At 38.3% G+C, this 14,319-nt stretch overlaps 1 protein-coding gene and 1 long non-coding RNA gene across 3 annotated transcripts in view; one reads left to right on the plus strand and one right to left on the minus strand.

The window, feature by feature from the left end:
* LOC112153169 overlaps positions 1–553 on the minus strand; it is a 138,889-nt gene extending 138,336 nt beyond the window's left edge. For both annotated transcript variants that reach the window (XR_004948538.1, XR_002920466.1), the window contains exon 1: positions 499–553. This is a non-coding gene — a long non-coding RNA (uncharacterized LOC112153169). The remainder of the gene's footprint in view (positions 1–498) is intronic.
* Positions 1–14,319, plus strand: part of tenm1 (teneurin transmembrane protein 1) — a 248,939-nt gene that overhangs the window by 117,425 nt on the left and 117,195 nt on the right. The window contains exon 7 of the mRNA XM_024283139.2: positions 11,469–11,671. Coding sequence (XP_024138907.1) covers positions 11,469–11,671 — 203 coding nt within the window. The remainder of the gene's footprint in view (positions 1–11,468; positions 11,672–14,319) is intronic.

Here is a 14,319-nt window from a genome sequence, read left to right on the forward strand (position 1 = left end):
AGTGTTTTAAAAGAAGAGCTGCATTTTTTTCTGTTTTTAACCATTTAACACCAAAGTTTTAGTGTTTTTTGTTCTTTGATTTGCTTTATTTGTTTTAATTGTTAACACGATCAAAGTCATGCCAGTAGATTGGGAGAAAAGCTGTTTTCCTTCAGAATCTGCTGGAATTGCTTTGATCGTGTTACTCAGCAAACATTTTAGGGTGGGTTTGTCTAAGGCTGGGTTGAAAAAATCGATTAGAATCGATTTAAGCTTAATAGATCAATAATCAATTCATCAAAGATATGAATCGATTTAGCACAGAAAGCTAGAGTCCGCTAGCTTGATGCTAACGTTCAATAGAATTTTCATAGGACGCCAATGCTAACATTCGGTTGACCAAAGAAATACATTGCTGACTAAATGAACAGCTTCTACTTACAGGCATTAATTTCCCAAACTCTTTTGAGGAAGTAATTTTTAAAGTAACTATTTGTAGTCTAAAACTTCGTTTTTTACCTCATACTGTTGTCTTCTTCTTGAATTAAGTGTACTTCTATAGCGCGATCGCCACCTAGTGGCCAAACGGAAACGTCCTCCAGGAGAAGCAGCACTGTTTACAACAGGGGTCTCAAACTCGCGGCCCGCGGGCCATTTGCGGCCCGCAGGATGATGATTTGCGGCCCCCGTCTTCATATGAAAGATTACTGTTAGTGCGGCCCGCAAGGCTGATATGAATGACAGTTGTTATGTGCAGAGCTGAATGAACCAATCACAGTGAGGTATATGACTCTGGAGGCGGGACATCGGCGGTCTGTCCAGTACCTCTGTCTATCATTCATTCCCTCCTTCAATCAGCTGGGCGGAGGAGGAGCCAGGAAGCACCAAACGCGATTTCTCGTGCCCCGCGCGGGGAATTTGCTGCTCGCGGCTCGTCAAAAAATGTGTTTCTGTCGCTGCGCCGCGTGTCGAAGGGGCTACCAGCTCCATCTGTGGATGTCTCTCTCAGAATGAATGAGAGACAGATATGATGTCGAGGAATACGTTTTTGACGTGCTGACTGTTCCTAACCAGAACTCCACAAGCTCCGATCCTCAAACCTGTAAGCCCGCCCCGCGCGGGGATCCGCTGCACCCGCCTTTCAGACACGTGATCCTGAGTTTGGCTGCACCTGCGTGCGCGTTTCTGTGAATTTTAAGGTTCACACACCGACTGTGTCGGCGCGCATTCCAGTCCATGTAAACGCGATAGAAGTCCGATATTCTGCTACGCGCGTTTGCATAGAACCCCCATGGAAAGCAGCCCCCACACCCCCCCCAATGCGCGTTGATGCAGCCGACGCGCGCACGAGCACCCCACACCTCCAATGAATGGAAGACACATACAGACGTGGACAAAAGTGTTGGTACCCCTCAGTTAAAGAAGGACAAACCCACAATTCTCACTGAAATCACTCAAAACTTCCAAAAGTAACAATAAATAAAACACCTGTGATGTCAATTAAAGGACACACCTGAGTTAATCATGTCACTCTGGTCAGATAGTTTTCAATCTTTCATTAAGGTACCATCACTTTTGTCCAGGCCTGTTTCATTCCTTGTTTTTTAAAATAATTTTGTTAATCAACAATTCAAAAGTGATGGCTGATTTTGATTGTTTAATTTTCAATTTTTATTTATTTATTGTTACTTTTGTAAGTTTCAAGTAATTTCAGTGAGAATTGTGGGTTTGTCCTTCTATAACTGAGGAATACCAACACGTTTGTCCACCACTGAAGGTCAGATTTATTTATCATGAGGAGAGTTCTACAAAAATCTACATAAAATGAAATCCTTCAAAGATTTTCTGGGTATCAGGGCTTCTCTAACTCTGAAGGAGGATCTGTTAATACAGACATTTGAAACTGAACACAAATAATGAGTTTTCTGCAGTCAGTCAATATGTGGTTTCTTCAGTTGTCTGTATCTGTTGTTTGGTCATTATTATTATTTTATTTATTTATTACTAATTTACTTGTTTTTTTTATTCATCTTTTAATGCATGGTAAAAAACAAGAAAACAACAACAGAAAATTCTACATATATTATATGTAAAAATATTACACCTCAATTATGTAGTTTGAAATGGAGTAGGAAGAAGTTTAAAAAACTTTTTTTAATCCTACCCCCTAGCAATATATCTTAAATTTAATCTTCAATATAAACTATTTCAGAAACGGACATTAACTACCCTTATTTTTATATATATATAAATCAGCACGGACAAAGATCTATACACGTCATTCATTATTTTTTCATTATTTTGTGTTAAAAATAAAGATATTTAAGAACATTGGAATGTTTTCTTAGCGATTTTCTTGAGAAAATCCTGATGCGGCCCGGCCTCAACTAGACGCCGCCTGTAGTGGCCCCCGGCTGATTTGAGTTTGAGACCCCTGGTTTACAATGTTAATGATCTGAACATTTTTGTTAAAATGTTCACAGTAAAATAATTGACTGAAAAACTCACTTTAGAAAAAGCTTTAATCTACTTCAAACCGAAATGCTTTTAAAGTCCCACTCTGATCGTATGAATCTATTTTCAAAGTGAACAATTAATTGTAATTATGTCATTTTTACCTAAAATCAAAAAATGTCTATATAAACTTATGTCAGTTTTTAAGGACTTAGTTTCTGCAGAACAGCAGGACTTCATTAGAAATTCGCCTCTAAGTTAGAGGCGGAATTGTTGCCGTGGAGTAAGCCTGTCCCTATTTCCAGACATCCAACCTGACATTAGCGGTGCAACAAAAATGGGAAGCATTATTGTTGCTATCCAGGTGTCCAGTTTTGACGAGGACAACAAAGACATACATGGATCTATTCGTCTGCAAGTGGATGCATAAGAATAGAACGGAGCACAGAGCTTGTGGCCTGCCGATTGCAGCACGTCCTGTACGTGAATCTTTTTCAAACTGCATTTTTTTTCTGCTTCTGATTCACAACAATATCAGAAATACAATTCCTTTATATATGTCCTCTATCATGAGAAAAATGGCACTAGAACAGAGGTCTAATGTAACTAACTAGTAAAGTTTAATTAAGTATTTCAACTTAAACTTTATTCAACTCATTGACAATAACAGTTGAAGGATGATATGAATCATTCAATGAGGATCCTAACAACAGTAGCCGTAATTCTCCCTCAATTCATCAACCCTTTGTAGTTTATCAACGTCATACTGACTTCATTTTCAGCTTCATTTATCACAGAAAATCAATTTATTGTAAGTAAGCACAACCAGAATTAAAGCTACGTTAAATTATAATCCACTGAATTATAAAGCAGATTTTCAATTTATGAACAAATTCAAGGATTTAAAAAGGACTTTATAGTTTTAATATATGTTGGTTATATTTATGACTTTGTGAATGAAATGCACCAGAAACAGTTAAATATTTTTAATATATATATGTAACCATTGATGACTTTACACTTCCTACTGTATTTGCTGCATCGACATGATCCTTTGTTGTAGGATGTCTTTTATTTTGAAAGGTAGTCCTGCAAAATATAAACCAGTATCTTATTTTTCTAAAGGGTGAGTGAATACTTTGTGGCTCCAACTAGGTTTTGGTTGGCAAGAAATTGACAAAATGGCTCTTCAAGTGTTGAAGGTTGCAGACCCAGCATTAGAATGTGATAAAAACACAAAAAACAGGATTTTCAGAGTAACTATTAAACTGCTGTTGCTTAAAAAAATCCACTGAACAATCTTATTTTACTTTGAATTAATCCTTATATAACACAAATATAATATATGAAATGCTCATTCCTTAGATGTTTTGGAAAACCATATATATAGTGTATTACATTTACTGTTTTTGTCTCATTCCTCTATTGCATCGCAATGACAAAACAAAGAACATTGAGTTGACAGTCAGTGGATTCAAAGGCTGGAGGTGAATTGAGATGAAAGGAAATCCAATGCCTTTGTTATTTTTTTAATCCTGCCATTTCATTATTTATTTAAAAAAAGGGGGGGGGGGCACTCATAAATGTAAAAATATGGAATCATAAATAATGTGAATGTGCCAGATTTAGTCTTACAAGATGATATTTTATTTGTTCTCACTTTCAGGCGGTTGACTTTAAGAATATGAAGACATAATAGGATTAAAGAGTCTTAAAACCAGACAAAGTGTAAAAAAGGGGAAATAAATATAAGTATGAAAAAATAACAAATATGAACAGCAAACTCCATAAAAAATGTAAAATTATCCCTGATTATTACTTTAGTTAAGATAAATTATAATATGTCATCAAAGTCATGCAGTCCATTGTATAGAAAATGAACAAAACATCAAAACAATTCAGAAAGGAAATCACTTCTAAGAGTTTTCTCTCTACTGGTAATTAAATTAATATGTATTACATTTTAGTACAATACGTCTGCATTTACATTTAAGCAGAATAGTAAATCAAACAAAAAAGAAGACCTTCAGCTGAATATCAAAAAGGAACATCAAGAAATGGTGTCTGCCTCCGGGGTAGAATAGTGGAGATAGTTCCACATGGGAGGGGTCTGATGGCGGAACACTCTGCCTCCTGTTCTTGGGAATTGCAGGAACAACAACTAGCCACTCAAGCACAGGGAACAAAAGGATCCTTTTGACAAATGTGGAAAAATAAGATTTGAGTTGTTAGTGATTATAAGATTAATAGAACAACAAATATCTAACGTTTCAACTTCAGTCTTTGTTATGCTGTCTGCATCAATGCTCTGACTGTTTTGTGAAGCCATTCATGTGGGGAAAGCTTGCACAAAAATCACACAATTGATCAAATCAAACTTTATTTATAAAAAGTGCTTTTCATGCTTTGAGAAATTCAAAGTGCTTTACAATAAATAAAAAAGACAGACTTTAAATTAAAACCAACCAATCCCTTTGTCCCTTCCTTTTGCACATACATACATACCAATGACCTCACAGACAAAACAAGTAATAACTTTGTAAGTATAACAAAATGACGTAGTGTTTTTACAAGGCACTATATTAAGACAGTCTTTGAGATGTGCAACAATTGCAAATTATAATTATAATAGGGTACAGTACTTATACAGTGCATTGGCTAACAGTGAAAATTAGAAACCTGAGCAGTGAAGGATAGAATCTGTTTCTTTAATAAACACAAAGGCAAGGAATAATCTAAACACAGCCGGTTCAGACCATTTTAGTTGACTTTGGAGAGAGTTCCAGGCAGAGGCAGCAGAAAAACTGAAGCCTTGTTTAATCCAATTGGAACATGGTTAACATCCATCTATCTTCTTTTGCAATTTACATTTATTATTAGTTTGGCTTATTTTTAAAGCAAAATAACTAAAATGTCTGCATTCGTGACCACCCCTACGTCTTTGTCCAACATGTCCAAGAAGTCCCCTCCCATTAGACCAGCCTATGAACAGGAATGTCTTACAAGTTTTACTACATTTTAATAACAAAATTAACAACATAAAAAAACTCCCCAGTTGCTTTATCTAAGTGTCAAATTGCACAGAACAAGTGGAATCACCTGTAATTTACCGTCAATAAGTAAGTGAATCTGCTGGCATATGTGCAAAGGTCATAACCTCAGGCCTGATGGGGGAAGGTGAGAAGGGATGGTGGAAGTAATGGAAGGCCCCGGGGCCGAGAACGTTATCCTCTCCTTACTCTGAGTGACACTCATTAGACTCCACAGTAGAGAAGGGAAGCTGGAAGCTTATTAAGCCCCTCTGCTCAAAGGGACCCTAATTGAATTCAAGTAATTGTAAAGACCTTGCCCATTGTGATATTTTTATTCATCCTGCGGCAAACTCAATCTCCCCTGCATGTGGAACGCTATTAATGTTGTCCGGATCCGATATGTGTGCGATTTGCCGCCATGCAGCGTGAACTATCTCCGTCCCGGTCCCCTCAGACCCGTTCGTCACCAGGACCCCGCCTGCTCTTTAGGTTCATTCTCAGCTTCATTAGAATTTGAAGGATCATAGCATTAATTGCAAAGACAGTTTTGTTCCGTAGAAAATAGATTACAGGTGTAATTGTTTTACCTGAATAACCCGTAGGCAAGAGAAATTAATTAGACCTTGTGTCCCGAGTCCTAATGTGGTTAATTTCCTTCCACTGGCCTGACTAGCACACATATGCACACACACCCCCGCACACACACCCCTTCTCGACAGACAAACGGTTTGGGCAGGAAAACCAACTCCCACTTTCACCGAGTTCACATGAGAAATGAAGGATAAAAATATGGAGCATTAGCCATTAAAACTGGGAGAGGTTAACAGTTCAGACCTGAAATCATTCGGATCCTGATAAACCGTGACCTGGAAAGCTTTTAACGGCTAATTAAACCAAATAACCGGAATAAAACGGCCCCGTACACATGTTTACATTTGAAACGCGAATGGTGTCATACCATAAAGCCCCTTCAGCCAGTGTGCTTGGATCATGCAGCATCATTATTATAATGAGCCATATTTAGGGCATAGGGAGCCAGTCGGCTAATGATTTATTATTTCCATCAAAACCACATTATGCTCGATGGTGGACATGAATAAACGGAGTAATATTTAAATCAGGGCTTTAAACAAGCTCAAGATTTTTAAAATAAACCATTTTTGCTGCCTACTAATGATGGAAAACACAAGAGGAAATTTATGCAATTCTATTTATTTGTTTTATTTTAACAGTAGGTGTGAATTTTAAGCTGTTTTCCCCCCCTAAAGCCATGGCGAGATGCTAAAGTGTGAAACCTTCTTTTTTTGTGTGTTTATTTACGCTCGCATTCATTTGTCTGCCAAGGGGAAATAAACAGATCTGCTGCTTTGAAAGGTCCTTTCACGGGATGATCTCAGGTATTGTGCTCAGGGACAGAGGTGGCCCCTGACTGACAGCGGGAATCTGGGCAGCTCATGAGGCCAGGAGGAGCCCCGAGACTGACACTTTCGTCTTGGTTTTACTCGATTTATTTTTACTGAAGGTTGCAGGATTACTCTTCACAGATGAGACAGAAGCAAAAACAGGACTTCTTTATTTATTTTTTTTCTCCTGTCTTGCATCACAAACTTCAAATTGACGCTGCCACTCCTTCTAGAGGCATGGTTCTATTATCTCTTGTTTTTTTTCTCCCTCTCCCTTTAACTCCCCCACCCACCTGCCTTCTTCTTTGCCATCCACCCCTGTGGCTGACCCGAGAGCCACTTTATGTCCCCTTGTTGCATCAGGCGTAGAGGTGCTGTACAGTAATTAGCATCAGAAGGACCCGCGCGCTCATCTGCCCGCCAGCCTGTCAGTCAGCTTGCAAGTGTTCTGCCAACTGCCATGCCCGATTCATGCTCCGTTCATCCAGTCGGGGATAAAAGGCTGCTTTCCTCAGGACATCCTCCCCTGTTGTGCCCTTTATTCTTCCATGGCCAGACACAGGAGTGAAGATTATCATTAAAAGACGCCCGCTGCACCAGCCTCGGCTCGAATGTGTAATTACATACTATTTTTTTGTAGGGAAAAATGCATAGAGGTTTGAAATGTTTGAGCTCTTGTTACTGTAACAACAAATTCTATGTGTGTTTCATTCTATTAGCATTATAGTTTTTTAAGTAAAATGAATAAAACTGAGGGTATAAGTTGAAAACAAGAAATTGCAGTTCTTTCTCTAAATTTCAAAGACAAATTGTTACATCTCAGATCAATACCATTTGAGACTTTTAAATACTATTCATCCAAATTAAGCTAAAGTTACATGTCGATCAAAGTTGTAAAGTTGAACTATATAAACAATCCCCTAGTGGTGACTTGGTGTATTGCACCTGATTCCATGTCGTTTTACTTTAAAATAATATTTAAACTGAAAGTCTCAGAAATGTTTTTGGTGATAAGAATCTAATCTGGTTCTTACGGTGGCCTTGATGGTCAAATCACATCAACAAATCAATACAAAAGTGACAATTAAAAAAGCAAAACAATTAATAAAAAAGCATCAATTCAATTCCAGAAACAAACAAAAAAAAAACCTTTTGGAAAACAAAATTAACGTAAAGAAACTAAAGCAAAGATGTAAAAATATGAGCTAAAATAAGAAACTAGAAAAGATAGGTATTATGGGACATTGCCGACTGGATGATGACTTTTGAAAAGGAAGGAAAGCAGAAGGATTTTTGGCCAGAACTCTGGTAAAGAGTTAATTGAACAATCACTGAACTTTTGCATATTCTGTAGTCAGAAGCTTAAAGATATATATTATTAGTTGCAAGATTATACCACGGCTAACAACTTTCTATTGAAAAGATGAAGATCTCAATTTAATTTCTGAAAATTACTTTTGTTTTAATTTCATTTTGTCCCATTTAATGGGATAATCTTTTGGTTATGGATGTTTTAGATGGCCATGACAAATGAAAGTATTAAAAATATGTATTTAAAACCGTTTTATCATTATTATTGCTTTTAAATCAATTAAAAATATTGATTTTGTTAAATTTGCAATGTTTAAAGAAGGTTGTATTGATGATTTATTTTCTTTGTCAATGATGATACTAATCTTGACTCAAAAATTTGGGGCCAAGTGTGGGGCAAAGCTTTTTCTCCGTAGCTCCGCCCCTGACGTTTTTGTGTTTTGTGATTTGGTGATGGGATTTGAGCTTTAAGGCCACCGTAGGGTTCTAGTGAAGTTTGGTGAAGAGTGCAAATATGGTCAGTCATGCTGATAGTAATCATTTTAACAAATAATTACTTAATGTTACTTTAACAAAGTATACAGGCCGTTCAAATTGCCTTAAAAAAGTTAGCATAGCTTTTTGTATGTGTAAATTTAATTGTTATTTTACAATATTTAGTCCCCTAAACTGTCTCTGGCTTGTTTTTTGTTAGAAAATTTTAAATGTCTTAAAAATAAAAAGTTGTTGCATGCCTATCAATGAACAAAAGTAGGACTGTAAGGAGTTATAATAATCTTCTGAACTTTTTTTTTATAAGTAATGCACATAAAATCTCGATTAACACAAGAGAGTGTTTTTACACTGAAGCACAAACTATAAATAAAGATGGATAAAATCATCTGCTGCTGATTATAAAGCAAATATTACATAGAGAATTGCTGACAGTTGCTAAGCACTGACTTCAAACATCTCAGGCTCATATTTCAAACATCTCCGTTTTTCTAATGAAATATGGATTAAATAAATTCATGAAATATTAAATAAATAAAGTGTTCCTGTGGGTCATTATCAAGTCACTGCTGGTGAAGTCGGGGCTGTTGGTCCTTCTGAAGCTAATGTTAAAGTTAAATTGATGTTAGATTCCAAACAAATCCAATTAGCTTTAAACTCTCGCTCGCACTTCAGCTCCACCACAGCAGTCCCTAGAAAAATAAGGAAAACATACGGCATAAATCGTAGTTAAAGGCGGTCAGCTAAAAGGATTGTTTATGTTATTTGTTTATGTATTTGCGGATATGCGGGCCGTAGTTTGGGAACCCCTGGTTTAGGTGGTCCGTACAACCTGTCGCCACACCATGCCAGTAGAAAAAATATGCACCAATATTTTCACTTTCTAGGCTCATTGAGCGGACCACGACCTTGAAATTTTGTGCATGCCCCGTACAGATTTTCCTATTTTTTCTGTCCACTGGTAGCGGCAGTTGTGACTGATGCATATCACTCAAACACGAACAACAAATGACGTCTGAGTGACTTTGGTTTCTTTGAAATCCGATCATGAAGCCTCATCAAATATTGACCAATGACCAAACTGACAGCAGAATAAAATGAAATACTGATACAGCCAAATTATGGCACAGTAAAAACACATGTTGAGCAATATATCCTGAATATTTGTGTAAAAGTTGGCATTTTTCAAACTTATATCAGTATTTTATATAAAATATACATGTATGAATAATCAGGGGTCTGCAACCTGAGGCTCCAGATTCATGTGCATCTCTCTTATCCCTCCATTGTGGTTCTTTGGCATTAAAGGAAAATTATATTTATTTGAAAATATATACATATATATATATATATATATATATATATATATATATATATTTACTTGTTTGACACGGTATGCTTTTATTTTGAAAGGAACTTGTATTCTCTGATGAAAAATACATTAAAATTGTTGTAAATTTTTGAAAAAAAAAACTGTTAGAATTCAGTTATTGTAAATATTTAAAGGCTATATATATATATATAAAGTAAAAAAAAACAAGGCTTATACAGTGGACAACAAAAAAAATAAAACTTTTTTTTAATCAAGAAGTGAAACTTTGCGGCGTTTGGTCAATAAAAATCTGACCCAAATGTTTTTTTTAATGTCAAAGGTTGCAGACCCCTTGGCTGTATTAATATATTTTTTAAGCATTTGTTTTTCCTTTTTTTAGTAACTTTATTGACTGTTTGTCCTTTTATGTTTATGTTTTGAACATGACATTTGACCTAAAGTTTATTTATTTATTTATTATTGGGGCCTAAATCAGTGGCCTGACAGTCATTGAATACTGAATCGATATGACTTATCCGAGGAAAGCAAAACAAGCCCCCATCAAGTCCAAAGCAGTGATCTTTGAGGCTCTGCCAGCACGGCTGCAGAGCACCTCGCAAGCCTGCGCTCTTAGCTCCCTCCCTATGTGACATGACATGTGATATATGGCAGCTGGCCTGTGTTGTCCCTATAATGGAGTGGTAAAGCTGCAGGCATTATAGATCGAGAGCGAGCGGACTCATCCATGAATCTGCCCCTAACTGTTCTTCTGCCTTTGTGGTGGTAACGATCGGCCGGCTCCCCTCTGTCAACGTATTTCCTCCATCTTAGTTTAGTAGCAGAGATATATCTTTCCATGAAGGCCAACACAAAGAGGGCAGAAGAGGCTCGGCTGCTCCCCTGCACAAAAGACACAGGCCTCGTGCTTGATAAAAGCTTATGGAGTGAAGAAAAAGATGGGACTGTTGGAAAGACCTATTCTCTCCGCACACAAAGGCTCGCTCTCAGTCAAGACACTATCTGTGTGCCGTGATGCTGTCAGGAGGAGCATGCGGTGGTCTGTGCGAGGCCTCTTTTTTTTTTGTTTCCTCTTCCCTCCCGTCCACACACATGCTAACACACCCGCCTTTCGTTCTTGTTTGAAGATGCTAATATAGCACACGACAAAGCCCCAGCAGACAGCTCAGAGACAAAACACTCCCTTTCTAAAGCAGTTCATCGCTATGCACAGTCTATCCAAAGGAGTGCCAAAACAGGTTTTCGAAAAGCAGGATTTTTTTTTTTTTTTTTACCAGCGCTCAGTCCCTGGGATGTCTATCCCATCTCACTTCATTAGTAGAGCTGTTGATCATGCTGATGTTTAAGGACATCAGGTTGGTTATTAATCACCCCCTCTAGTACTGAAAAGAACGCCACGTCCGCCTTAATAAAGTTTCACTTCACGAATGAAAGGTTTCACCTGTTTGCGGTTTTCTCTTCCTGCAGAGAAGTGGGTGAGAGGCCGCGCCATTGACCGCGGTGAGGTGGACATCGGAACGCAGCAGAGTCAGGCTATTCCGCCAGGACTTTTCTGGAGGTTTCATATGACTGTTCACCATCCCACCTACGTCAAGTTCAATCTCTCCCTGACACACAACGCACTGCTGGGAGTCTACGGACGCAGGAACATCCCGCCTACACACACTCAGGTAGAGATGGCTTCCTTTGTAGCATGCTGTTCCTTTGGACGGGCTGCCACAGATCGCATACACACCAATGTGTCTTCTTCTGACAGTTTGCTTCTTTCATCTCAACTCAAACGTGCTTTTGACTCCCCTTTATTTGTGTAGCTTTTCAAATTGATTTCATGGCATTATACATGTGCTGCAATCTAAAACCCACTTTTCTTTTAGTGTGGGCATTAAACATACTTTTTTCCTTAACATCACAGTTTGCCTGGAGGCAGACCGACTGTAGAGAAAGCCACGGAAAACTGGAGAAGGTTCATTTGGATTTGCTGCATCCCTTTAAGGCCCACTCCAATGAAAATCATTTTTAGGAGGTTTTTACATGTTCTTGCAGCTTTTATTTCTTATATTGTATGACATATACGAAAAATGAAGCTTAAAGTTGAATTTCTGGGTATTTCTTTATTAGAATCATTGCGAATCAGGAGCAGACAAAAACATGTCTGAGCGCTATATTGGTCCTTTCTAATGTTGTCATTGCTTTCTACCAATTAACGGATGGAAATGTAGGTTCTGTTCCGCTCTATTTTTAAAAGTGACCAACAACAGATGGGGGTCCTCAAGAGGTACATGTTGGAACTGTTTAATTGGTCCATTTTACTTTAGAAATGCTCAAAATATCGGACCGGACTGTACTGTACCACTCAGTGGAAATGAGGCTTCAGGTTGGGGTTGTAAAGGGCTGTAAGCTAGAAGAAGAAAGTGCAACCAGATGGATGATGGGAAATGGGGGTTGGCACCAACAGTTCCGCCTGTGGCTGCATTTTCTGTATGCGGAAGCAAATCGGTTGCACCGCTTACCCCACATGCGCGAACCACACATCACTTCCGCTCTTCGCCCACTATGCGACAGAGTCATTTCCAAACAGTAAAACTCCTTGATCGCAAGAATTAATGTTTTTCTCAACAACCGTGAGCTTCTCCTGACTGGATTACTGTGCAAAAATAAGCCACAGAGTTACCGTTAATAATGTGTTTGGATTACAGGATAAAATAAAGTGTTTTGAAGTGGCGCCGTATCCTCTTAGCTTAGGGAGTAAACTGCTGTCACGTAAAATTGCAGAAGAAGAAAACATTTGTAGTCCATTTGTAGTCATTGCAAGATCGTAAGATCCTTAACGTGTCTTTTTCCTTTCGTTTTTTTCAACAATAAGTGAATGTTTTCACTATGATAAACATTTTAAGTGCTATTTTAACATCCTACGAGGTTATTATTGTTGCTACCGTCCGAAAACCGTAAGATGCTTTAGCGGAAGTGACGTGTGGTTCGCGCATGTGGGAGAGCGGTGCAACTACATACAGAAAATGCAGCCACACCACCCACAAGTCGGAGGCAAATTTCAAATTATCTACTACTACTACTCTGCAGAAACTATGTCCTACAAAATATTTTTTTGGCTAAAAACAACGTAATTGTAATTAAAAGACCACTGGTAATGCTTTTACAAAAGATCCAAATATTACTAGGATTTAAAGAATATATTTCCTACCACATGTGCAATCAATTTCTCCTTTTTTTCTAAAAATATTGATTAGTGATCAAACAGGTGTCCCTAATCTGTATTTATGCTTGTTTGTCATGCAAATGTGAGAAAACACAATAACACAGTGATCGATATGTCAGTGCAGCTGCATGCCAAAGCTGCCTTTATAGCAGGTAACTGTAAGGAGCCGTGAACAAATCACCACTCTAAACGTGTTCTGACAACAGAACCAGAAAACATGCAAATGAGAGCAATTAAAGGCGAGTTGTCGAGCTGTTAAAACGCCGCATCGGGGATGATGGAGAAGTGTTTTTACTCGCTTCGACTCAACAGAGTAGTTAGGCTTTGAATGTCCTTCTCCTCCAGATGGAAGCTGGGATTTTAAATGCTTCTATTTGGAGACTGAAAAAGTATTTGCTGGGTTGATTGTTCCCGGAGAATTTCTGCCCAAACTGACAAGGATAAAGGAGAAGTGAAATGATTTCTAAAGGAAACAATTATTTACGTATCTCAGGCAAGTGCGGTACACAGAGTAAGACAGCATTGCATCATGTGCGAGCAGGCGTTCAGACAAAGGTACAACAACACGCGGCGTTGTGCGCTTTTTAACATCAGTGCGTCCCTGCTCTCGTCTGCTTGGAGTGGTCTAATTAGCTGGTTTTGACACCACTGTGACACAGAGCCCTCAGGGGGAATAAGACTCAGCAAGGGCTGGCTGGTTCAAGGAGGACTGAAGATGGATAGAATGGGAGGGGGGTGGGGAAAGTTAAAGAGGGCGAGAAGGAGGCACAGATGAAAAAGAAGTCCGCTCTGGTAAAAACCTGCACGCCTGCCATGCTCTTATGAGCGTGTCAAGTTCTTGGGCCTTCACACAGAGTTCAAAATGACCAAGAAGACCTTCCTTTGGATTCTAGTTACACATGGAAAATGCACATTCAACGCTTTCCTCATATTTTTTCCAAGCCAGAGAGTTTTCCGACACCATTAAATTCACTTCACAGCCGAAAGCATCTTCAGACTGCATTTATTATATACATATAAGGATTAATCGGCTTAATCATTGAATCGATTTATATGCGAGCGATTCAACCAGATCGATCTGTTTGAGGCAAGTTGCTCATTGAA

The sequence above is a fragment of the Oryzias melastigma genome, linkage group LG10 (assembly GCF_002922805.2).
Source record: "Oryzias melastigma strain HK-1 linkage group LG10, ASM292280v2, whole genome shotgun sequence".
NCBI lineage: Eukaryota > Metazoa > Chordata > Actinopteri > Beloniformes > Adrianichthyidae > Oryzias > Oryzias melastigma.